Source organism: Saimiri boliviensis, chromosome 3 (genome assembly GCF_048565385.1).
Source record: "Saimiri boliviensis isolate mSaiBol1 chromosome 3, mSaiBol1.pri, whole genome shotgun sequence".
Taxonomy (NCBI): Eukaryota; Metazoa; Chordata; class Mammalia; order Primates; family Cebidae; genus Saimiri; species Saimiri boliviensis.
Window position 1 is genome coordinate 93,177,216 of NC_133451.1, and position 27,721 is coordinate 93,204,936.

At 35.9% G+C, this 27,721-nt stretch overlaps 1 protein-coding gene and 1 long non-coding RNA gene across 3 annotated transcripts in view; one reads left to right on the top strand and one right to left on the bottom strand.

Annotated features, from left to right (window-relative positions):
- The window catches only part of LOC141584022 (uncharacterized), a 236,721-nt gene extending 212,328 nt beyond the window's left edge, over positions 1-24,393 (top strand). Inside the window, exon 3 of the long non-coding RNA XR_012516889.1 lies at positions 24,168-24,393. This is a non-coding gene — a long non-coding RNA (uncharacterized LOC141584022). The remainder of the gene's footprint in view (positions 1-24,167) is intronic.
- The window catches only part of EMCN (endomucin), a 124,992-nt gene that overhangs the window by 27,122 nt on the left and 70,149 nt on the right, over positions 1-27,721 (bottom strand). Inside the window, exons 4-5 of one of the 2 annotated variants that reach the window (XM_010340119.3) lie at positions 27,137-27,253; positions 15,000-15,038 (exon numbers count right to left, since the gene is read on the bottom strand). In XM_010340119.3, the coding sequence (XP_010338421.1) occupies positions 15,000-15,038; positions 27,137-27,253 (156 nt within the window). The remainder of the gene's footprint in view (positions 1-14,999; positions 15,039-27,136; positions 27,254-27,721) is intronic. The other variant, XM_010340120.3, reaches the window with a different exon arrangement.

Consider the following 27,721-nt stretch of genomic DNA (forward strand, 5'->3'; position numbering starts at 1 on the left):
TTAATATTGGGATTGGCACATATTTAAAATGATATTATTATTTTTTCTTATTCATTCAACAACAACAACAAAAATAGAGACCTACTCTAGGTCCATTACTAAATGTTGAAGAAAATATAACAGAGTATGAGAGGTAGCTCTTGCATTTAAGGAGCTCACATTTTAGTAGGGAGGTGCAAAATATATCCCAACATTGATAGATGTGAAACATGCAATAGTAGGGGAGGTGTGAAACCACATCTATACTAAAAATACAAAGATTAGCTGGGCATGGTTGTGCTTCCTGTAATCCCAGCTACTTGGTGGGCTAAGGCAAAATTAAACCACATCTCTACTAAAAATACAGAGATTAGCTGGACATGGTGGTGTGTTCCTGTAATCCCAGCTACTTGGGGGGCTAAATCCCCATTGCTTGAATTGGGACCCAGTAGGCTGAGGTTGCAGTGAGCCACTGCACTCTGGCCTTGGCTCCAGAGCAAGACTCTGTCTCAAAAAAAGATATATGTGTATATTCATATATATATATACATAAATCTATTTTCAATGTAGGCCTCAATTAAGAAGGTATTTTTCTCATCAAAACAAACTGCACACCTTCCTTCAACAGATCAAATCAGACCATGAGGATAGACACAAGAAGACAGGGAGAATTATTCCTAATATAGTAAATAAAGCCTGTTGTAGAGTTCATTGGAGAACCATACCCCTTCAGCAATACCAGGAAATGTGTTGGTTCCTAAAGTGATTGTTGGGCAGCTCATCAGTGAAGACTGTGAGTTTTCATGACTTTTCAGTGCAGGCCAGGGTGGTGCAAGAACAGTGCAGAGCATACTTTGAGATTCAGCAGATCTCTGAACTAGGTAAGAATCCAGCCGGGCGCGGTGGCTCAAGCCTGTAATCCCAGCACTTTGGGAGGCCGAAGCGGGTGGATCGCGAGGTCAAGAAATCGAGACTATCCTGGTCAACATGGTGAAACCCCGTCTCTACTAAAAATACAAAAATTAGCTGGGCATGGTGGCACGTGCCTGTAATCCCAGCTACTCAGGAAGCTGAGGCAGGATAATTGCCTGAACCCAGGAGGCGGAGGTTGCGGTGAGCCGAGATTGCGCCATTGCACTCCAGCCTGGGTAACAAGAGCGAAACTCCATCTCAAAAAAAAAAAAAAAAAAAAAAAAAAAAAAATCCACTTAGCCATACCCAGAATCTGTACAATTTTCTAAGGAGAAATTTATACCAGACACTCCCACATATACATTGATCTATTTCTCATTCCATAATTAAATTCTTTTCTTCTCAATTAATTTTCTAAACATCCTAAAATCCCAAGTTAAAAAAAAATAGCTATTACTCTGCTAGAGTATATTTCTAGCTTGAGTGGATCCTAACTAAACTACAATATCAGGATTCCGTCATTCAAAGTTAGAAAACTCAGATAAACTACCCCCTGTACAGAATAATTCATGTTTCATTTTATATAAGTTTCTAGAGGTCAGTAGCCAAATTCTCAGAAATAAGAGTGTTGAGCACAGTGAATATGCTCAGACAGGATGGTGCATCCTCTTTTCCAAAGGCCAGTGGTCATTTTTGGTGGGGCTTTGTAATATCTGCTCTGGCTTTGTTTTTCTGTCAAATTTAATGACCACAATGCAACTGAGACTCTGAAACACAGTTAAGGGAAGTGAAAAAAGATATGTGTGATGAGATCTTTCCAGATATGCTGGTTGCTGTGGGAGTATTGTGATGATTAATTTTATGTGTTATATTGAATGGGCCACAGCGTGCCCGGATGTTTGGTCAAGCATTGTTCTGAGTGTGTCTGCTAGGGTGCTTTTGGATAAGGCTAACATTTGAGTTGGTAGACTGGGCAAAGCAGATTGCCCTCCCTGACTGGTTCCCTCTCATCCAACCATTTGAAACCCTGAGTAAAACAAAGAGAGAAGTTCTACCTGACTATCCTGAGCAAGGACATTGGTCTTTCCCTGATTTAGGATGCAAACTGAAATTATGGCTCTTCTTGGGGCTTGAGGCTGCTAACTTTTAGACTGGAAATTATGCCATCAGCCATCCTCGTTCTCACGCCTTTGGACTCAGGCTGGAACTACTCCATTTGCTGTCCTCAGTCTTGAGACCTGTCAGCCTCTATTATTACATGAGCCAATTCTTACAATACCTCTCTCTCCCCCTCCCCATCTATTTCCCTCTCTCTCTCTCTCTCTCTCTCTCTCTCTCTCTCTCTCTCTCGTTCTCGCTCTCTGTGCACATCCTATTGGTTCTGTTTATCTGGAGAACCCTAATACAGTTGTTTTCCCCAGAAAATTAAGTGCTAATGGTTTATTCCTTGCTCAATTCAGTGAGGTACAATGGTCCATTTTGCTCAGGGCTGAGGTCTCTTATCAATGACATCAAACGGTTCATTTTCAAGGACAAGTTATTAGCTCTCCCTATCTGTGTGAACATGATAAGGCCAAAGGAAAGTGAATTCTATCATTGCTTAAAATTGTTGTAATGGCTATGAAATGTTTGCATTTATCTTTAGGGAATAACAATCCTTCATCACTTTTCAGTGGGTCTTTTAATCTCCTCATTAGGGCTGAACTTAGAGCTAGAAAAATGAGTGGGCAGAATAATCTGGCTGCCAAGTGGTCAATTCTTTCATGAACCCTTTCTTATCTTTTAAAAGCTTCTTTTTTTTCCCACTCAATGGATACCACAACCACAGCTAAAGAAAAAAAAATTACTCTATCCTTCGATCTTACATAAAATTATCTGAAGTTCACCCATGACATATTACTTTATACCTGCATGACTAATATAATTATTATAGTTATGTATAATATTGACTTGTGTCCTTAGTAATGGCTAATGGCAGACTCCATGTATCATTCCTCTTTTAGCTAGTGTACACATAATAGGAACAGGATGAATATTTATTAAAAGCTTTGGTTACTGGTGGTTGTTTAAATATACCATTCTGTATGTTCAGCCTAGGTTCACACCAAATTTGGGGCCTTACCAGATATGTTACAGTGGGCAGTTGCAGTTTGATTTTCCCATATACTTTAAATATTGAGTGTAATTTTCTCATGTTAAGCATCACTAAATGCAGCTTTCCACTACATACTACCTTTGCACTATTTAATGAAATGAGTGATTTAATGAAAATGTTCTTAGACCTTGATTGATCAATTGATCATTTCTACATAACTATAATTATCTTCTATCTCTTATTTTTAAAATCAAATAATTTTAAAATACATTTTCATATATATTTAAAGTATACAACATGATACTATGGAGATACATTTAGATAGTAAAAAATACTATAGTGCAGGAAATGAACACATCGGTCATCTTACATAATTATACATTTTAGTTGTTTTTGTGGCAAAAGCGTTAAAATCTACTTATTTAGCATGAATCCCAAACACAGTACAATTGTGTTAGCAAAGTCCTTATGTTGTATAACAGATTCCTACACTTTAATCCACAGAGCTGCTAACTTTGCATCCTCTAATCTACATCTTCCCATTTCCTCTCTGTCCCTGTATCTGCTTCTGTGCTCTGTATCTCTGTATATTTGAATTATTTTTTAAGATTTCACATGTAAGTGAGATTATACAATATTATTTCTGTGTCTAGCTTATTTGACTTAGCATAATGTCCTCCATGTTCATCCGTGTTTTGGCAAATGGCAAGTCTCGTTATTTTTTAGGACTAAATATTTCACTGAATATGGAATATTATTCTCTATCCATTTATCTATTAACAGGCATTTAGGTTGTTTCTGTATGTTGGTTGTCATGAAAATGGGAGTGCACATACCCATATGTGGTGGTGATTTCATATCCTCTGGGTATATGCCCAGAAAAAGGATTGCTGGATCATTTGGAAGTTCTAGTTTTAATTTTTTTCAAAATCTCCATACCATTTTTTTTTTTTGACAGAGTCTTACTCTGTTGCCCAGGCTGGAAAGCAATGGCACCATCTCTGCTCACTGCAACCTCCACCTCCCGGGTTCAGGTGATTCTCCTGCCTGAGCCTCTTGAGTAGCTGGGATTACAGGCACATGTACCATGTCTGACTAAGTTTTGTATTTTTAGTAGAGATGAGGTTTCACCATGTTGACCAGGCTTGTCTCCAACTGCTGACCTCAGGTGATCACCTGCTTCAGCCTCCCAAAGTACTGGGATTACAGGCATTAGCCACCGCGCCCAGCCAAATTCTCCATACTAATTTCTGTAATGGCTGCACCAGTATGCATTTCTATCAACAGTGTACAAGAGTTCCGCTGGCTGATAAAAGCTGGAAAGATCTTGAATCAACAACCTAACATCACAACTAAAAGAACTAGAGTTCCAAAATCAAACAAACCCCCAAACTGGCAGAAAACAAGAAATAACCAAGATCAGAGTGGAACTGAAGGAGAGCCGGACTCTAAAAACCCTTCAATAAATGAATGAATCCAAGAGCTGGATTTTTGAAAAAAATAATAAAATAGATATACCACTATCTAGACTAATAAAGAAGAAAAAAGAGAAGAATCAAATAGACAAAATCAGAAATGATAAGGGAGACGTCACCACTGACCCCAAAGAAATACAAATAACCATCAGAGAATATTATAAACAGCTCTGTTTACATAAACTACAAAATCTAGAAGAAATGGATAAATTCCTGGACACATATACCATCCTGAGACTGAACCAGGAAGAGACTGAATCCCTGAATAGACCAAAAATGAGTTCTGAAATTGAGTCAGTAATAAATAGCCTACAAAGCAAAAGGAAGCTAGGGACCAGATGGATTTACAGCTGAATTCTACCAGAGGTACAAAGAAGAGCTAGCACCATTTCTACTGAACCTATTTTAAACAACTGAAAAGGAGGAAATCCTCCCTAACTCATTTTATGAGGCAAGCATCATCCTGATACCAAACTCTGGCAGAGACACAACAAAAAAAAATAAAACCTCAGGCCAATATCTCCGATGAACATCAATGCCAAAAAATCCTCAATAAAATATTGGCAAATTGAATCCAGCAGTACATCAAAAAGCTTATCCACCATGATCAAGTTGGCTTCATCCCCAGGATGCAAGGTTGGTTCAACATAAGCAAATTTATAAATGAAATTCATCACATAAACAAAACTAAAGACAAAAACCACATGATTGTCTCAATGGATGCAGAAAGGGACTTCAATAAAATTCAAAATCTCCTTATGTTAAAAACTCTAAATAAACTAGGTGTTGAAAGAACATACCTCAAAATAATAAGAGCTATATATGACAAACCTACAGCCAATATCCTACTGAATGGGCAAAATCTGAAAGCATTCCCCTTGAAAACCATCACAAGACACAGATGCCCTCTCTTATCACTCCTATTCAACATAGTATTCGAAGTTCTGACCAGGGCAATCAGGCAAGAGAAAGAAATAAAGTATATTCAAATAGGAAGAGAGGAAGTCATATTACCATTGTTTGCTAATGGCATGATCCTCTATCTAGAAAACTCCATCATCTCAGCCCCAAAGAGCATCTTAAGCTGATAATCAACTTCGGCAAAGTCTTGGGATACAAAATCAATGTGCAAAAATCACTAGTATTCCCATACACCAACAATAGGCAAGCAGAGAGCTGACTCATGAATGAACTCACATTCACAATTGCTACAAAGAGAATAAAATATCTAGGAATACAGCTAACAAGGGAAGTAAAGGACCTCTTTGAAGAGAACTACAAACTACTCCTCAAGAAAATCAGAGAAGACACAAATAGAAAAACATACCATGTTCATGGATAGGAAGAATCAATATTGTGAAGATGGCCACACAGCCCAAAGAAATTTATAGATTCAATGCTATTCCCAGTAAACTACTATTGAAATTCTTCAAAGAATTAGGAAAAAAAAACTATTTTAAAATTCATATGAAACCAAAAAAGATACCCAAAGGAATATAAATCATCTTTTATAAAGTTACATGCATGCATATGTTCATCAAAGCACTATTCACAATAGAAAAGACATGGAATTAGCCCTCATGTCCATCAATGATAGACTGGATAAAGAAAATCTGGTACATCTGCACCATGGAATACTAGTAGCCATCAAAAGGAATGAGATCATGCCCTTTGCAGGGACATGGATGGAGTTGAAAGTCATTATCCTCAGCAAACTAATGCAGAAACAGAAAACCAAACAGTGTATGTTCTCACTTATAAGTGAGAGCTGAACCATAAGAACACATGGATACATGGTGGTGGGGGAACAACACATACTGGGGCCTGTCAGTGGTAGGAGTGGGTGTGGGGGGAACGAAGAGCATCAGGAGTAGTGAATGGATGCTGGCCTTAATACCTTGGTGATGGGATGATCTATGCAGCAAACCACCATGGCACACGTTTACCTATGTAACAAACCTGCAAATCTGCACATCCTGCACATATGCTTTGGAACCTAAAATAAAAGTTGGAGAAAAAAAAAAGAAGTTCCTTTGGCTTCACACCCTTGCCAACATTTATCTTTTGACTTTTTGATAATAACCACCCTAATGGGTGTGAGGTGGTATCACATGGTGGTTTTGATTTGCATTATCCTGATAATTAATGATGTTGACCACCTTTCTATACACATGATGGTAACGTTCATGTCTTCTTTCACAAAATGTCTATTCAGGGTCTTTTTCTCTCTCTTTTTTTTTTTTTTTCTTTGAGATGGAGTCTCACTCTGTCACTAGGCTGGAGTACAGTGGCATGATGTCAGCTCACTGTAACCTCCACCTCCTGGTTTCAAGCAATTCTCCTGCCTCACCTTCTCGAGTAGCTGGGATTACAGGTGAGTGCCACTATGCCTGGCTAATTTTTTGTATTTTTAGTAGAGACAGGGTTTCACCACGCTGGCCAGGCTGTTCCCAAACTCCTGACCTCATGATCCTTGGCCTCAAAAGTGCTGCAATTACAGGTGTAAGCAACCATACCTGGCCCTTTGCCCATTGGTCTGATATCCAAAAAACATAATTCCTGAGGCCAATGCCCAGCAGATTTTCCCCTATGGTATCTTCTAGGAATTTTATAGTTTCTGATCTTACCTTTCAGTCTTTTATCCATTTTCAGTTGATTTTCATGCATAGTTTAAAATAAGTGTCCAATTTCATTCCTTTGCATTTAAAAATCCAGTTTTCCCAGTACCATTTAGTGAAAAAACTAGCATATACCAATTGTGTGCTGTTGGTGTCTTTGTAAAGAATTAGTTAACAGCACACATTTGGATTTATTTATTTACTCTGGTCCACTGGTCTATGTGTCTTTTTTTTTTAATGCCAGCACCATATGCCAGCACCATATTGTTTTGATTATTATGGATTTGTAATATAATTTTAACTCAGGAAATGTGATGCTTCCAACTTTGTTTTTTTATTTTAAGAATTGTTTTGGCTATTTGGGGTCATTCATGTTTTCATACATATGTTTGGAATTGTTTTATATTTCTGTGAAGAATAAACTTGGGATTTTAGCAAGGATTGTGTTGAATCTATACATTGCTTTTTGACATTTTAACAATATTCATTTTTCTGATTCCTGGGTAAAGAATATCCTTCCATTTATTTCTGTCTCTTTCAATTTCTTTTATCAGTGTTTTCTATTTTTAAGTATACAGTTATTTCACTTTCTTGGTTAAATTTATTCCTAAGGACTTTACAATGGGGTTTAATATATAACCCCATCGTAAATTGAGGAGCATCTGTACTTCAAATGGTTTGACTCAACGATTTTTCAACTTTAATATGGGTTTCTCAGGGTATTGAATTCATTTTTGACCTACAATATTTTCAATTTATGATGGGTTTATCAGAATGTAACCCCACTGTAAGTCAGAAAGCACCAGTAAATTTTTATGCTATTATAAATGAAATTGATTTCTTTTCAGTTAGATTGTTATTTGTATATCAAATGCTACTGACTTTTGTATATTAATTTTACATTTTGCAACTTCACTAAATTTATTTATTAGTTCTAAGAGTTTCTTTGTGGAATCATTGGAGTTTTTGCATATAAAATTTTGTCATCTGCAAATAGAGATATTTTTTCTTTTTGATTTTGATGTCTTTTATTTCCTTTTCTTATATGATTGCTCATTATTTTATTCCTTTTAATCACTGAGCAGTATTTCATAATGTGTGTGTGTGTGTATATGTGTGTGTGTGTACATATATGTGTGTGTGTGTGTGTGTCTCATATTTTATTTATACACTCATTAATCAGTGGGCACTTACATTGGTTCCACATCTTTGCAATTGTAAATTGTGCTGCTATAAAACTAAATATGTAAGTGTCTTTTTACTATAATGATTTCTTTTCCTTTGGGTAGACACCTAGTGGTGGGATTGCTGAACGATCTATCCATTGTTAAAAGTGGGGTATTAAAGTCTCCCATTATTATAATATTGCTCTTTATTTCTCCCTTTATGTACATTAATATTTGCTTTATGTATTTGCTCCAATGTTGATTGCATATATATTTACAATTATACAATTGTAATGTCCTGTTGATGCATTGACATTTTTATCATTAAATAATGACATTCTTCGTCTCGTGACAATTTTTGACTTGAAGTATATTTCATAAGGTGTAACTATAGCTACTTCTGCTCTATTATTTGCATGGAATATCTTCTTCCATTTCTTTACTTTCAGCCTATATGCCCTTAAAGCTTAACTGGGTGTCTTGCAGGCAGCATACAGTCGGATCTTGTTTTTCATTTATTCAACCATTCTATGTTTTTTAACTACTAAATTAATCTATTTGTATCAGAGGTCATTATTGATAGGTAAGGACTCATTGCTGTCATTTTGTTTGTTTTCTGATTGCTGGTAGTTTCATTTCTTTCTTTCTTGTTGTCTACCTTTGTAATTTGGTAATTTTCTGTAGTATTAATCCTTGATTCTTTTCTCTTTATCATGTGTATACCTGCTGTAGTTTTTTATGTTGTGAAGCTTCCATAAAACATCTTATAATTAACTATTTTACAACTTGTTGTAGCTTTAGTTATTTTTTACCATTTCGACATTTAACCCTCATACTAGACATACACACAATTTACATACCACTATTACAGTATGAGTGTTCCTGATTTTACTATGTATTTACCTCTATCAGTGAGTTTATACTTTATAGATATGTCATTTGTATTTATAATAGCAATTGTCATTTATAATTCCTGTTTGAAGAACTTCTTTAAACATTCCTTGTAAGGCAGATCTAGTGGTGAATTCCTTCAGCTTTTCTTGTCTGGGAACAAATTTATTTCTCCTTAATTTTGAAGGATGGTTTTGTTGAATGTAGCATTCTAGCAGTGATTTGTTCTTTCAGGTATTTAAATATATCATTTAATCTCTTCTGGCTTGCAAGGGTTCTGTTGAGAAATCCACTGATAATCTAATGGTGATTTTCTTACATGTGATTTGATGCTTTTCTCTTGCTGTTTTTAAATTTGTCTTTGACTTTTAATGGTTTGATTATAATGTGCCTTAGAGAGGATCTCTTTGCGTTGCATATTTTGGGGGCCTTTGTGCTTTATGAATCCAAATGTCTATATCTTTTTTAAGACTTGGGAAATTTTCAGCAATTATTTTATTAAATAAGCTTTTTGTCTCTTTCTTTGCCTCTTTATCTTTTGTAGTGTTTGCTTGCTTAATGGTGTTTCATAAGTCTTACAGGCTGTCTTCACTATTTTTTATTCTTTTTTATGTGATAGAGTAATTTCAGAATACCTGTCTTTAACTTCACAGATTTTTATCTTCTGCTTGATTTAGTCTGCTGTTGAAGTTCTCTAGCATACTTTTTATTTCCTTGATTGAATTCTTCAGCTTCAAGATTTGTTTGGTTCTTTTTTTTAATGAGATCTATCTTTTCATTGAATTTCCTAATCATATAATAATTGTTTTCCTTGCTTTATTAAATCATTTATTTGTATTCTCTTGAATCTACAAGCATTTTTCAGCTCATTATTTTATTTCATTTTCATTGATTTTTGAGACAAAGTCTCACTCTGTCTCCCAGGCTGGAGTGCAGTAGCATGATTTCAGCTCACTGAAACCTCCACCTTCCAGATTCAAGTGATTCTCCTGCCTCAGCCTCTCAAGTAGCTGGGATTACAGGTGTGCACCATCACACATGGCTAATTTTTGTTTTGTAGTAGAGACAGAGTTTTGCCATGTTGGCCAGGCTGGTTTTGAACTCCGGACTACAAGTGATCTGCCTGCCTTGGCCTTGCAAAGTGTTGGTATCACAGGCATGAGCCACTGCACCCAGTTCAGCTCATTACTTTAAATCACTTCTCAGACAGTGTGTAATTTCTGCTTCTTTGAGGCCAGTTACTGGAGAAATATGGTTGCCTTGTGGTACCATGCTTCTTTGCTTTTTCATGTTTCTTGTTCTGTGCATTGATGTCAGGACATTTAGTGATAGTGATGTAGTTACCTTTTTCAAACTCTAGTAGGGGAAGCCACCCCTTCCCCTACTTTCAGTTGCAGATGAGTCTGAGGCTGCCAGTTGGGCAGGGTGGCTCTGATTACATGTAGGCACAGTGGGGTGATCTTTGTGCAGCTTTGTTAGTTGTGATCAATGTTAGCAATGAATGTAGGTGCCTCAGTGGTCTAGTTTTTAGGAATTTGTGGAAGTGATGGTAGGTGCATAGGTTGCTAGGGCAAAGGCTTAAAAATTCTTCTGTTCTTGTCCTTCCTACAGTGAGGAGTCTTAGGTGAAGAGATCTATTTTTGTGTTTGGTCTAATATGGTCCACAGGCAACTATAGAAGCACTGGGAGCCAGGGCATAGGTGATCAGAGTAGCTGTGGATATAGGTCATAGGCTCAGTGTCTTGTGAGACTACTGTAGCACCTTGGACTTCAGGCACACGTTCACTTTCCAAGGCACAAGTGAATGCAGTTTCCCCAGTAAGCCAGGGTCTGTTCCTCTGAGACATATCTCAGTGGCTTAGGCCCAGAGTGCTGAAATATAGCTGAGGTTGTGACCCTGGTGGACATGGTACACCACTGGCATAGCTTGGTAGAAAAAGGAGTTCTCTAGAAGCTTGGGTCCAGGGAGTAGAGAACAGCTGTAATTTGGGACCAGAAGTCACCAAAGTCAGCAAAAGTGTAGACTCTTGATGATGAGGTGCTATGTAGTGGTGACTATGGACCCTGGAATGGTGGGACATACTACTATCCGGCTCTATAAGGCCAGGTACAGCAGCAGCAATGATGCAGAAATGGCAAGACACTGCTGTAGCTTGGACCTTGGTGGGAGGTGTCCAGCACAACAATGACTTCAGTCCCCTGGAGTGTGTCTCAGCAGTTCAGACTGCAGGGATATAGTCCAATTTTGGGTAGGCAGGACATGTGGCTGTTCAGTCTGGAGGGCTGGGTGGCACAACTCAAGCCAGGCACTGATTCTTTGGGATATGAGGTGCCATATCTGTTTGGTCCCAGAAATCATGGCTATATGGGTCAGTGTGCCTCTGGATCCCTTTGGGGTAGAGTACTGTATCAACTATGGCACTGGGGTATGCAATTGTTCTTATGCACTAAAGGCTCTGAGCCTCTATGGGTAGTGTGCTATCTTATCTGTGGTGTCAGGGCTGGGGAGTTGACTGCTCTAGTGTGCTGGAAGTTTGTGATACCCTGATGGTGGTGGTAGGGTATGCTGCCTCATCTGTGGCATTGAGGGGCATGCCTGCTCTGGTGTGTAGAAGATCTGAGATCCCAGGTATTGAAGTGCCATTTCAGCTCAGCCCTGAGAGGAGGGTTCACAGTAACTGGAATGTGGGTAATGGAGTAGTTCCATGGAACTTGCCCCTAGGGGTAGGACATAATAGCAGGTTGGCTGGGGGATGGTATGCTATTGGGTGGGTTTGTTGCAGTGGTAACAAAACATCAGGGATGGGGGGTGCAATGCATACTCACCCTTGAAGCAGGATGCACTTGTTCCCAAGATTGTACAGGGCAGTAGCAGCATGAGCCATGAGGCAAGGGGTAGGGGCTGAGAAGAGGAGGGAGGGGCACAGCATCAGCTCTTTCTCTAGGGAGAACTCAGTATGTAAACTCTGGGGAGCTCCCTCAGCTGGCCTCAAACTCTGTAAGGACTGCAGAATTCTCTAGTGCAAAGGCTGTGTGTATCGGTGGTACTGATGAAAGCTGCTGGGGTCTTCTGGCTTACCTTTTCCCTGCGGGAAGGGGTCTCTTCTGGTTTTGAGCTGATCCCAACTAGGGAAATGGGATGACAGATGCAAGGTGTTTCCTCTCCTTTCCTATGTGACCATCCTGTGTTTTAGTAGTCTACAGGATTTCTGCTGCTGTTCTCCAGAGCTTTCCTTTAGTTATTTTGATCAAAATGTAGTTGCTTATTCATTATTTTCAGTTTTTTTTTTTTTTTTTTTTTTTTTTTTTTTTTTTTTTTTTTTTTTTTGTGGGAAGTGGGAATAGAACTAGAAGCTGTTTAGTTGACCATCTTACTGATGTCACCAACATGGATCTATTTTTGTTTTATAATGTTAAAATATGATATCTATGTATAACTGGTCATAATTTACATTTCATATAGAGTCCTTACTTGTTTTTTAATCTCCCCAAAAAGGTTCTATATAAATCATCATCAATTTCTAGATGCTTAGTAATAGTTTTTGAAGTAGTGTAAAAATGTAACTTTTCAAGGAAATATAAAACTATCTGCATAATGTTAAAGAAAATATCAAATGTGAGAACTGTATGTGATATATTCAAAGACTGGATACATATTTGCTTATATTTATAGAATGAAAAAAGAACTAGTAATTCCATGGACTACAATTTTATGCCAGTTTCTACCTAAAACAGAAATATGAATTATTTTAAATAATATTCCTGTCCTTAATCCCTTGGATAAATATTTCACAAGTTTGGCATTTTAATATCTTTGATGACAAATACATAAGACTAAAGAATTCTTTAATCTGAAAAAAAAAACACAAATTATTAGAGTTGTCAACAGAAGTATAGAGAATACCCTGTTAATAAATGCGTTAATTTATCTTTTGAGGAATGGTGAATCTGGATTTAGTCTAGCTGCAATACATATTTGAAGTTTGAATGTAAAAAAGTAAAACTCAATTTTCTAGTTGCTTATTGATCCAGTCTCATTTCTTTCTAATCCACCATTCAAATACATTGTTTGTCTATTATTTGGCTTAGGAAAATTAGCTTACATAACTCAAAAAATTTAAATAGTGCAAATGAGCTTTTTATTCCACTAAAATCTATTAAATGTATAGCTGGCATTTTGTAAATAAAATTTCTTTAAACAACATGAAGGATGCTTCAGTCCCTCTTTTAAAAGAACGGACAATTTGGCAGCTTCCCAATTCATCATCTCTGACTTCTCCTTGATAGTCAATCTACGAAGCAGAGGAAAAAAAAAATCTCTTCCCAGAACTGCATCAGTCTTCTCTGACTGGTGCACTGTTTTTGTTTTGTTTTGCTGTTTTTCCTCTGCAGGCGTCCCCAAACTACGGCCCGCGGGCCACATGCGGACCCCTGAGGCCATTTATCCGGCCCCCACCACACTTCAGGAAGGGGCACCTCTTTCGTTGGTGGTCAGTGAGAGGAGCACAGTATGTGGCGGCCCTCCAACGGTCTGAGGGACAGTGAACTGGCCCCCTGTGTAAAAAGTCTGGGGACGCCTGCTCTAGTGCCTGCGAATTTTTAGTCTATGAAGATGGAAACAATAAAAAAAATGGTGATTAGTGAAGTAGAGGGAATTAATAATATAAAGTGACTTCTTTAATAATGAGATGTATGATATAGAAGATAATTACTAAACGTTAAAAGCATAATAATTTGCTTTAAATTCCTTGAAAACAAGAGGTAGTAGTTAGACTAAGGTGATTATAGAATATCTGTTGTGAAAATAAAGCACTCATAATTTCTAGTGTCATTCTTTTTTAAATTTTTCTAATTTTTAAAAAGTTACGTGAATCTATAGGTTTATTTCACATTATTTATTTATTTATTTATTTATTTTAATCTTTATTTTTAGTCTCAGGGATACATGTGCAGGTTTGCTATATAGGTAAACTCGTGTCATGGGGGTTTGTCGTACCAATTATTTTATCACCCAGGTATTAAGCCTAATACCCAATAGTTATTTTTAATGCTCCTCTCCCTTCTCCCACCCTCCACCCTCAGGTAGACACCAGTTTCTATTGTTTTCTTCTTCATGTTCATGAATTCTCATCATTTCGCTCCCACTTGTAAGTCAAAACATGCAGAATTTTTTTTTTTTCGGTTTTTGTGTTAGTTTTCACTTAGTTTATATATATCAAAGATGACCAGCATTGAGAGCTTATAAGATTTGTCATTTGTATAAGTACAAGGTAGAATGTGGAAAGATAAAAATCTTTCAGATAACTATGATTTCAAGACAGCAAGATTCAACATTGCCATCTTCCTTTGCCCAATGATCTTCAATTCCTCTTGCTCCATTATCCAAAACACATTCAGTCTAGAACTGAATGTGGCAAAGGGTGGCAAATATGAGCCCTTTTTGGAATGATAACATTTTAGATTGTTAATTGTGGTTTCTAACATCATCTTTTTGAATACTAATGCCATATTTTGTTAGAAAGTAAGAGAAGACACTTTGTACTTCTGGGACTGGGCATACTGACAATAGAAACATCAGGAACAGTGGGTTCAGGGGCAGAGGGCAGAGGGCAATCTCACAGGCTTCATACATTCACTAGAGCTGGCTCCATTCACCTTAGTCACAGAGCTTTCAGACATGTCTTTATATGTTCTCCTGGTCTGCATTTTTTGAAACTCAAGATTTTCTAAACATTTTATTTGTGATGTAATGTTTTCCCCTGTACTATTTCTCCCTGCCCTCAAACTGATTGGTCTAATTTGTTTTATTCTTGAGATTTTACCCATGAAAATACTCAGAGAGAGAGAGAAAAAAAGAACTTACCTGATATTTCCATTATTTTAATTGTACTCTGAGTCTCAGCTTTAGAAGGAAAAAAAAGAAAAAAATCAATACAATTAAATGTTGACTATCAGATATGTTCTCACAATTGTTTCAGGTGGTAAATGAGTCTAAATTTTAACTCATTTCTGATTCACTGTTTTCAAATCATAAAATCATGATTCTTCCTGATTACAATAAGGTTTTTTTTTTTTTTTTTTTTTTTTTTTTTTGAGATGGTGTCTCGCTCTGTCACCCAGGCTGGAGTGCAGTGGCGAGATCTCGGCTCACTGCAGCTTCTGCCTCCTGGGTTCAAGCAGTTCTCCTGCCTCAACCTCCCAAGTAACTGGTATTGCAGGTGTGCGCCACCATGCCAAGCTAATTTTTGTATTTTTAGTAGAGATGGGATTTCACCATGTTGGCCAGGCTGGTGTCGATCTCTTGAGCTTGTGATCTGCCCACCTCAGCCTCCCAAAGCTCTGGGATAACAGGCATGAGCCACCATGCTTGGCCCAGAGAAGGTTTTTAAGAAAAAATATTTCAACCAACTTTTTCTTAAAGGGCTAAATATTTTTTAGGTTGTGGGCCATAAATATCTATCATAACTATTCAACTCTGCCTTTTGGTGTGAATGCAGCCATACGCTACCTAAAGAATAGGAATAACTGTGTTCCAATAAAACTTTATTTTGAAAAAGTCAGAGTATTAGATTTTGCCTGTGGGCCATAGTTTGCTGAGTCTTGCTTTATAGCATCTGGTACAACCTCACACCTTGAATATCCTGCGATAACATAGAAAACAAAAATCCTTCAGTAAATGCTTAATGAATGGGGCTGCCATGTGTTCTAATCCTACTAAGACATGGTGCATTCATGACCCGGGGAAGATGCAGCAAGGTTCAGACAGATACATTTAAAACTTAAGGAATTATTTTACGATATAGTCTGGGAGAGTTTTCCTTAAGGAAAGTAACTTGAGAGAATTATAATCAAAGATCACTTCAACACCTTAAAGTACATCCAGCATCAACAAGATTTGGCACATGAAAAATACAGAAAATAATTTTGAAACAGATAGAAACCCAATAATGACATTTTTAAAAGTCCACTTGCTTCCTCTGTATATTCACTTGACTCTCTATATCAGCATCTGAAATTAACATGACCAAAACAGAGCTCTTGACTGTTATCCTGAAATCTGTCTCTTCCCTTGCTTTCTTGGATGAATACATGGTGCCATCTGTCTTCTAGTTGCACAAAACAAAACCCAAGTAGCCTTTCTTGAGTGTCCTATGTTTCTTACCCATATCAGCTCTAGTTTCAAAATGTATTATGAATTTAAACATGTCTCACCAGTTTTTCTGCTACTGTCCATCCAGCACCCTTATCTCTCCCCTGAGTACCTGCAATAGCTGCTTAGGAAAATCTTTTTAAATTTAAACTTCACTGCTCCAATGGCTCCCTATTGCTCCTCAATTCATCTCTAACCATTCAGGCCCTGTTTCAGTGTACTCCACCTTGTGGCTTTGCTGTGGTTGATTGAACGGACAAGGCCCTTTCTGCCTTGGGGTTCTCTCCTTTCTTTCTTGACAGCCATGATTCTGCTCAGAAGTCACTATTCAGAGAAGTCTCCCCCAACCACCTTCACTAAATTGTTCCCACAGACATTTTCACATCATTCCATCTCATTGCTTCATTTGTTCGACAATACTTCTATTACTACCATGAATTTACTTTTGTCTTTAAAAAAATATTTCCTATCAGAAAGTAACTCCATGGGGGCAGACTTCTTGTCTTGTTCAGAGAAGTGATTCCAGTGCTTACCAGTAGAAACATATGAATAGAACGGATGACAGTAGAAATTAATAATTTTAAAAAGTCCAATTCTACATACGTGAATTCAACTTTTAAAGAAAAATGAATAATGAATACATTATGTAAAATTTCCTAGTTGGACAATTATAGCTATGATTTGTATGCAACTTTTATGATCAGTTTCATGTATTATTGGCTGATGCCTATAAGGGAGATATATTTCCATTTTTCAGGTCTGTAAATATTAGCTGAGAGTAGTAAAATTACTTTCTTAAGGAGAGATCCAGGTTTACAGGCCAGGTCTGTTTGTTCTAGTTTTCATCTTCTTTCAGTAAAATGTACAGCTTTTCCTTCCACTAAACTGTTCCAAATAGAAAGCTATGTAATTAATTCCTACTTTTGATAACTAGTTAAAACACTTTTGAACATGGCATTATGCTGCATTTGGAAGATGCAATTAAAATATCTATTAGCTGCTAGAGGATTAGAATACAAGGGAAATCAAAATCATGTTCCTCTTATTATCAGGCCATAACCTTTCTTGATAGACTTCATTGAGAAGAAAAACATTTAAACTTGTATTAGACAATACCTTCTGATTATCCTTTACTTGAATTTTTTTCACCCTTCAAAAATGTGTCACAATTTAGAGGCACTAATAAAAGAAATATAACTATACATTAAGATATAGCTGAATCTTAATAAAACACATCAATTCAAACTCCTATTGAGTACTGTAAGAAGTCTGGACATTTATATGTATGAATAAATACATTGATATTTTGAGGACAAAATTCTGTAAGTCTCAAATATTTAATCAAGCATAGAACATATTCCTTTTTTTTCCTGAAATCAAGAAGATATTTTGAAAATGATAAAGTGTTTTCATACAAATAGAACTTTCAAATTTGGACTCAGTTCTATGGCTACAAAAGCTTAATAAAGATGAGTGCTGTGGAATATGGCTAAAATTGTATGAAGACAATTTCAATTATTCCTGTTTACTATTTATAACTTTCATGAAACATGTGTTTTGAGAAAAGGCCAAGCTTTAATTTATAAAGGGTCTCAGAAAGTCAAATAGCAAATTAGCAGTGTGGTTTTTTAACCATTATCAAACTTACACGTTTAGTAAGGACCCAAAGTTTAGTCAAGGTGGTTGGCAACTTACAATCTGTTGAGTTTGATTTTCAAATATGAAATTAAAGTCTTATGAAATGCAAATGAATTTTAAAATGCTGATCACATTAATAAAAACTAAACGTTGCTCAAGCATTTAGTTGTTTTTTTTTTTTTTTTTTTTGAGATCAAGTCTTGCTCTGTCACCCAGGCTGAGTAGTGCAGTGGCGCAATCTTGGCTCACTGCAACCTCCTCTTCCTGGGTTCAAGCAAGTCTCCTGCCTCAGCCTCCTGAGCAGCTGGAATTACAGGAACCTGCCACGATGCCTGACTACTTTTTGCATTTTTAGTAGAAATGGGGTTTGACCATGTTGCTTAGGCTGGTCTTGAACTCCCAACCTCATGCCTCAGCCTCCCAAAGGCATTTAGTTTTTAGACAGTATATTTATAACCTTTCTCTTATTTTGGCATTTGTGCTAGTTATGTATTTTACTTCTACGTATGTCTTAAACCTTCAATACATTTTAGTTATTTTTTCTTTATACAATAAATTGTCTTTTGAAGAGACTAAAAATGAGATAAAAGTCTTTTATAGTTGCTCATATATTTACCATTTCTAATGCTCTTCATGCCTTTATTTAGATTCAAATTTCCATCTGGTACTATATTTTTCTCTTCCTGAATGTCTTTACTGATATGCATTTTCTCAGCTTTTATATGTCTGAAAAAATATTTACAGAATTCTAGGGTGAAAAGCTTTTTTGTTGTTGTTGTGTTTTTTTTTTTTTTTTTTTTTTTTTTTTTTTTTTTTTTTTTTTTGTCTTTTTGCTTTCAGTACTAAAAATGTTGCTTTATTGTTTTTTGGCATGTGTTGTTCCTGATGAGACTTGCTGGAAGGAAGGTCATGCCATGACCTGCTTATGTAGCGCAGAAAGAAAGAGCTTATGGAATACCATGCTCTGTGCTCAAGGGAGGAATGCCTCTTGGAAGCACAAGAATGTGACCAGACTTGCTAGTTCCTATCTATGACCCCTCTAGCTTATTTAATGATTAAATCTAGAATAGAATTTGTTCTACATGTCTCAAAGGAAATGCCAAACTGCCCTAGCTATGTCCCCCCACACCCCTACCACATTCTTGCTTTGTGTCATACACCAATAAATGGTATGGGCCTCCAAGCTTGGGGTCTTCACAGCCTCCATACTCACATTGATCCTCTGGTCACCACTTTATGCACTCTTAACTTGCATTTTTTCATTTCTTTGTCTCCCCTGTTCCTTGCAACCCCCAGGGTCCATGTCAAGGCTGGTCCCCGACAGAGACTCTACTGTCAATTTTGTCGTTGTTCTTCTCTATTTATTGTTTCATTTTTTTCGACAGCTTTTTACAAGATTTTCTCTTTATCTCTGGTTTTCCATGATTTGATTATGATATGCTTTGGTTTGGTTTTCTTCCGGTTTCTTCCACTCGGGACTCATAAAGTTCCCTGAATCTATGGGTTTATAATTTTATACTCTTGGCATATCTTCCCTTTGCTTCCTTTTTTTCCCTCTTTTTCTTGCCTGATTGCTCTGCATAGGACTTTCAGTACCATATTCAATAGAAGTGATGAGAGTGGGCACCATCGCCTTGTTCCTAATCTTAGAGGAAAAGCTTTCAATTTTGTACTGCGGAGTAGAAAGTTAGTTGTGGAATTTTCATATATGAACTTTATTATTCAGTGGCAATTTTTTAAAATTTATATTTTATTGTGCATTTTTATTATGAAAGGGTGTTGAATTTTGTCAAATGTTTTTCTGCACCAATTGAGATAATCATGTGGCTATTGACCTTCATTCTGTTAATGTGGTATATTACATTGATTGATTTTCATACGTTGAACCATCCTGGCATTCCACAAATAAATGCCACTTAAAACACGATGTCTAATCCTCTTAATGTGTTACTGAATTTGATTTGCTAATATTTTGTTGAGGGTTTTTGCATCAGTATAAGAATATTGGTCTGCAGTATTCTTTTCTTGTAGTCTTTGTGTATGATTTTGGTATCTGTATAATTTTAGCCTCATAGAATATATTTGAAAGTGCTCTCTTTTATAAAGTTTGAGAAGTACTGGTGTTAATTCTTTTTTAATTTTTTAATGGAATTCTTTAGTGAGGCTATCTGGACCTGAGCTTTTCTGTGTTGGAAGGTTTATTGTATGTCATTATTTTATTTTATTTTTAGGGCTGTTTTACCTGTTAGGCTTTTTGATAACAGTATCTTGGACCTAAAATATTTCCAAGGGCTTAATAAAATATTTGAGATCTCAAACACAAAATTGTTGCCTCCAATATACCAAAGAAAGCAACAATATCTAAATTAATAAATGATTCCCCTAATGTGTCTACAAAATACATACAAGCTTAAAATCCATTAAGGTCTGAAACATTTCTGATCCTAATCACTTTGAATAAGGGATGTTCAACTTATATCATTTTTATAACTTTTGATAAATTTGTATAAGTTTTTACAACTTTTGTAATTTTATAATCTACAAATTCAGTTAATACAGGATGTGGGGGCAATTCAATGTTTGAGAAAAGGGACCAAAAGTCAGAAGTCCTAAAGCTAACAAAGGTCTTAAAACAGCCTGCACTTCAACAACAAACATACTCTATCTTCTTTTCAATTTACCTTCACTCATAGTTTTTCTTTTCCCAAAATGACTCCTTTCTTCTTTGTAGCTGGTGCTAACTTCTCAAAACTTATTCAATTCTAGATAAGAAACTATCTCTTCAGAAGGCTCCACCTTTTGTGGTTTGAACTTTCCTCCATCATTTTGTGTCTTTATGGTACAACCTCATAAACATTTAGGCTTCTCCTGGTGCTAGGGGCTCTGTTCAGCATGGATAGAGGTTCTTTGCTCTGAAAGATTCCACTGTTGAGCTAGAGAAGCAGACAAATCCCCATAAAAAACACAGTATTAAACCGACCTTCCAATGGACGGCAAGTCCTCTCTGGCTTTCTCTCCTTTGAGAGAGATGTGTGTGTGTGTGTGTGTGTGTGTGTGTGTGTGTGTGTGTGTACAGCATATATATATATATATATATATATATATATATATATATATATATATGGTGCACAATGTGATGTTTTGAGATATGTGTGTGTGTGTGTGTGTGTGTGTATTGTATTGTGGAATGATTAAATTAAGCTGATTAACATATCATCTTAAATACTTATTAGTTTTTTTGTGGTCAGAACATTTAAAATATACTCTCTTAGTAATTTTCAAGTACAAAATACATTATTATTTATTATAGCCACTAGATTGTAAAATAGGTCTCTAGAAGGTATTCCTCCTGTCTAACTGAAACTTCATATCATTTGACCAACCTCTTCTCATTCCCACTGTACCCAGCCCCTGACATCCAGCCTCTAGTAACTACCATTATACTCTCTATTTCTGTGAGTTCAACATGTTTAGATTCCACATGTAAGGGAAATCATGCAATATTTGTCTTTTTGTGCCAGACTTATTTCAGTTAGCATAATGACCTCTAAGTTTCTCCATGATGTTGCAAATGGCAGGTTTTCCTTGGTATCCCATTGCGTATATATATTCCACATTTTCTTGATCAGTTCATCTGTTAACGAACACTTAGGTTGATTCAATTATTTTGCCTATTGTGAATATTGCTGTGATGAACACGAGAATTAAATATCCCTTTGACCTACTAATTTTATTTCCTTGGATTTATACCCAGAAGTGGGATTGCTGGATCATATGATAGTTATATTTTTAATTTTGGAAGAATCTCCATACAGTTTTTCCACTATGACTATATGATTATACATTTCCACCAGCAATGTACAAGAGTTCCCTTTTCTCCGCATCGTTGCCAGCACTTTTTATCTCTTGTCATTTTGATAACAGCCTTTCTAAAAAGTATGAGGTGATACCTCATTGTGTTTTTAATTTGCATTTACTTGATGATTATTAATGTTGGGCATTTTCTTAAATGTCTGTCGACCATTTGTATGTCTTTTTCTGAGAAATGTCCATTCAGGTCCTTGGCCCATTTTAAAATTGGATTATTTGTTTTCTTGATGTTAAGTTGTTCGAGTTTCCTATATATTTTGTATGTTAACCTCTTAACAGATGTATGGTTTGCAAATATTTACTTTCATTCTATAGGTGTATTAGTCTGTTCTCACATGGGTAATAAAGACACACCTGTGACTGGATAATTTATAAAAGAAAGAGGTTTAATTGAATCACAGTTCCACATGGCTGAGGAGGCCTCAAAATCATGGCTGAAGGGTAATGAGGAGCAAAGTCATGTCTGACATGTTGGCAGGCAAGAGAACTTGTGCAGGGGAACTGCCTTTTATAAAACCATCAGAATAAGTGAAACTTACTACCACAAGAACAGCATGGGAAAGACCTGCCCTCATGATTCAGTAACCTCCCACCAGGTCTCTCCCATGACACATGGAAATTATGGGAGCTACAATTCAAGGTGAGATTTGAGTAGGGAAACTGCCACACCATATCCATAGGTTATCTCTTTACCCTGTTGATTGTTTCCTTTTCTGCAGTGAAGCCTTTTCATTTGATAAAATCTCATTTGTCTATTTATGCTTTTGTTGCCTTTGCTTTTGAGGGCATATCTGAAAAATGATTGTACAGACTAATGTCAAAAAGATTTCCTCCTAGGTTTTCTTCTAGTCGTTTTACAATTTAGGTCTTTTGAAAATGTAAACAATATTATATTGTTGCCCTGCTCTCAACTCTCCATCACATTGTGTATCCAATTAGAATCAAATTCTCTGTCCTTACCATGGCCTATATGGTCCTGTGTGGACTGACTCCTGCTTCCTTCTCTGATGGCATCCACTACCTTTTCTTCCCTTCATTCCTTTCACTCCAACCACAGATGGCTCCTCTTTATTCAAACAACTTAAATCCACCCAGATATGAGCACCTGTGCACCTTGTATTTCCTCTTTGAATTCTCTTTCCATATGTTCACTTCTTCACTTTATTTAGTTCTCTTTCCAAATGGCATGTGTCCAGAGAGGAATTCTTTGAGCACCATATGAAAATTGGCACTACTGTCATCACTTGCTTTTTCTTTACTGTTTTATTATTATTTAGAATATCTCTGATACTTAATTATTCATATTTAACTTATTTATCTTTTTTATCTGCTAGAAGGTAAATTTCATGATAACATGGTCTGTCTAATATACAACTATTTATCACAATACAGAATAATGACAGGTACACAGATAATCCTCTGAAAGATTTTTAGTAAATAAGATAATTTTTCATTCAAAAACCCTTATTTTTAAAATAATAAACTCAGAGCACTATACTAATGAGAAGTTGCATATTAAAAATTCTAGGATTCTAGAAATTTGTTTCATTTTAAATAGGAAAAATACACATCACTCTAAGAGAATGGGAAAATATTAGAGAGAAATACTTTTAGTATGATCTTCTTTTTGGATCTGAATTCCAACTTTCTAGGGAATAAATCAACTAATCCCACTAACTCTTCTACTCTAAATAAAACCTGTACTTTTTTCATCCTGAGATGAAATACACACAATGCCCTTATCTGATGTTTCCTATCCAAGGAACCATTGCCCAGATGTTTAAGAGGGAGATGAATCTTCAGCTGTTTAACACTTAACCAAGAATAGATTGTTTTGTTTTCTCTCTGTCTCTCTCTCCTGTCTCCATTGATCCTGAATGTGTTTATGTGTGATGGGTGGAAAGGGAGTGGTGCTCTGCTAACCAAGAATCTAGGAGAGGTCCCAGTTTCATCACTTGTCAAATAGAAATGTGTGCAAACTCATTATATCAAGTGGGGTTCATGCTGGGCAGTAAGCACCCCACAGAAAGAGAGGGATCCAGGGAATAATGGCTGACCCAGAAATAAGTGTTATAATAAATTCTAAAAAATTTTGTATCAAACTTGTTTATCAAATAACAAAAGCAAAGACAATAGTAAATATGCTTATTTCATTACCTTGCTTTCCAGAGTGCTTCATTTCTTAAGGAAATGACTTTGATGTATTTTTTTAACTACTTGGAAGAAAGCCATTTTAAACTGAGTTTAGAAGCTAAATCAATACAACAATCTCCAGAACTGAGATGAAGAGAGCATTCTACTTCATGAATTAAAGTGAAATTAAAAGTCTCAACTGACTCATGGGGCTGACCACATACTTCTGATATGTCCTAGGTTTAATGAGTCACAGTCCCTGAATGACATTTCCTTCCTCATACATCACTGAATGGGTAAGTATTTAGTGAAGAATAAAAATTATTTGAGTTTAATTTTTCAGCAGCTGCTATACACTTTGCAGCTGTATGTATAGTAGTTTTATTCTTATTTTATAGGGGCCATCATATTATAGGTGAATGAATTTTGGTTTTCTAAAGATGCCTTTCAGATATATATTACTTACAAAATAGGTTCTACTTATCAGAAACCAAACCATGACTACAAGAATATGTTATTCATAGGAAGAAGACATGATTCTTCTCTTCAAATTCCTCTATGGGTGACTGTCCCATTAAAATGAAGCATTAGTTTTCAATTATGGTGTGAAATTAGACTCCTTCTAGGCAAACTTCTGTATGTCGTGCTTGAGATGATTACAATAAAAAATAGGAAAATTATGTTTCTGAAGTTTCTAGACAAGAGTAGGTCTGGACAGCCACAATTTCTACTTATCTGTTTCTACCTAAGAGATTTCCCAAGAAAAAACTTAGACACTATAAATCATCTGTAGCTGTTTCTAATTAAGGACTATGAATACACCAAAAATGTATCAATTACTAATAATTAGTGGTATCTGATAAAGCTATTATGGCAGATTTCTAACTTTTACAGTCAAGTGTTTTTGCTATATATACAAATTACTTATACCATGGAGGTCAGAATGTGAGATGTGACTGTTGTGAGGAAACTGGAAAGCTGTCAGAAATCATGGGAGTTCTAGCTTCTACTTAACTCTCTTCCTCACATGAACAATTTAGTTTTGCTCACAGGGTATTTTCATCTCCCAGCATACTTTCCATTCTTTTCTATATATCCTGTTTACTCATAATAACTGCTTCTGGATGCCATAGGTATGCACATGAATCACCATGACTGCCTCAGACTCCCTCTACTGAAATTTTGCAGCTTCAATTCTCATAGGTAACTCCTGTTTGTTGGGTTTTCTGGTTCAGATTACTCAGAAAGAAAATTTGATTGGCTAAGCTCATAATTTTCTTTCCTTTTGTTTTTCAATAAAGCTTTATAAGGATAAGATTTACACACCATTAAAAGCACTCATTTAAAATATACAGGTAATAATTTTTAGCAAATTTGTAGAGTTGTGCAATCATTGCCATAATCCAGTTTTAGAACAGCTCTATCAACATAAAAAACTCCTTTGAACTTATGTAGAGTCAGTCCCTACTCCCATCTCCAGCTGCAGGCAACCACTTACCTGCTTTCTGTCTCTATAAAATGTCTTTTCTGCATATTTCATATAAATAGAATCATACCACATGTCATGTTTTGTGTATGACTTCTTTGAGTATAATGTTTGTGAAGTTCATACTTAATTACTATAGCTTTAGAATAAGTTTTGAAATTGAGTTGTGTTCTCCAACTTTGTTCTTTTTCAGAAGTGTTTTGACTATTCTGGGTCCTTTTTATTTCTGTACAAATCTAGGGTCATTTAATCAATTTCTTAAAAAAAAAAAAAAAAACCGGGATTCTGATAGGGATTGCATTAAATATATTGATCAACTTAGAGAGAATTATCATTTAAAATATTGAGATTTCTGATCTATAAACACGTAATGTCTCTTTAGATATTTAATTTCTCACCAACATATTTTGTAGTTTAGTGTATAAATCTTGCACTTCTATTGTTAAATTTATTTCCATATATTTTACATTTTTTGATGCTATTAAAAATGGAATTATTTTCTTAATTTTATTTTTGATTGCCACTGTTAACATACAAAAATATAATTTATTTTTATATATTTTATGTCTTGTGTTACAAACTGCTCTGTAGTGGTTTTATAGTAGTTTTATTGTGAATGCTCTGAATTTTCTACATAGATGATTTTGTAGTTTGCTAATAAAAATGCCTTATTTCTTCCTTTTCAATCTAAATGGATCTACGTATTATCCATTGTTGAATTGTACCCTCTAGAACCTCTGGCTGTAATGTTGAATAAAAGTGATGAGAACAGATATCTTTGCTATGTTCCAGATCTTAAGTGGAAAACATTAAGTCTTTATTAGGTATTATGCTAGCTGTAGGCTTTTTGTAGATGCCCGTCATCAAGTTGAGAAAATATATTTCTAGTTAATTGAGAATTTTTAATAGGACTGTTAGATTTTGTCAAATGCTCTTTCTGCATATACTGATTTTACTAATATGTTGTATTACTCTCTTTAGTTTTCATACCTTAAATTAATGTTGCATTTCTTGGATAAATCTGACTTGTTCATATTTTACATTCCTTTTTACTTGTTATTGGTTTTTTTGCAATATTTTATCAAGGATAAAATGCATGTCTAAGAGCCATATTGGTCTGTAGTTTTCTTTACTTGCTTTTTCTTTTCATTCTTTTCTTGCTTTGGTATCAGGGTAATATTAGATTCAGATAATTATTCATACACTGTTTTCCTCTCCTCTACTTTCTAAAAGAGTTGGGAAAGAGTTGGTGTGATTTATTTCTGAAATATTTTATAGCATTGACAATTCAGCCATCTTGGCTTGGGGTTTTCTTCATAAGAACATTTTAAATTCCTATTTCAATTTCTTTAATCATTATAGGTCTTTACAGATTTCCATATTTTCTTGAATCAGTTTTAGCAGTTTATCTCTTTCTAACAATTTTCCCATTTCATCTAAGTTGTCTAATTTGTTAGCTGAGCTGTCCTTTTAGTACAGGTAATATCACAGATTACTGCCCAGCCTTGCATTAATCTTCTTTGCCATCCATTCATTTGTGGCTGCAGTGGGATAGGGTATCACTGAGAAAGATCAGGTTGCCAAATAATTTTCTACTGGGTAGAGACTAAGAAACAATTTAGGTAGAGCAAAATTCCTTGGCAGTTGTATGCTGGAAAATATTCTGAAGCTGGTTTTATCCAACACACTAGTTTAACACTTCAGCACAAATCCTGATACTTACTCTTGTGTTGGTAACTTTGCAATGTTGAAACAGCATTTGGAAGTGCAAGATTTGTTACTGCTACATTTGAAATAATGGACTCATTCTTCTTGCCATCAGTCGTTGTGATTATTAATTCTGTAAAAAGAATGAAAAGTCTTCAGGGGTATAACAAATCACCAGATCATCTTATTGATTTTTTCAAAAAAAATTTTTTGTTGCATTTTAGGTTTTGGGGTACATGTGAAGAGCATGCAAGATTGGTGTGATTGGCTGCCTTCCTCCCCTTCACCTATATTTGGCATTTCTCCCCATGCTATCTCTCCCCACCTCCACACCCCCCATCCCTCCCCGATTTTCCCCCAGTGGACCCAGGGTGTAGTGCTCCCTTCCCTGTGTCCATGTGTTCTCATTGTTCAACACCCGCCTATGAGTGAGACTATGCGGTGTTTGATTTTCTGCTCTTGTGTCAGTTTGCTGAGCATGATGGTTTCCAGGTTCATTCATGTCCCTACAAAGGACATGAACTCATCTTTTTTGATGGCTGCATAATATTCCATGGTGTATATGTGTCACATTTTAGCTGTCCAGTCTTTGATCGATGGG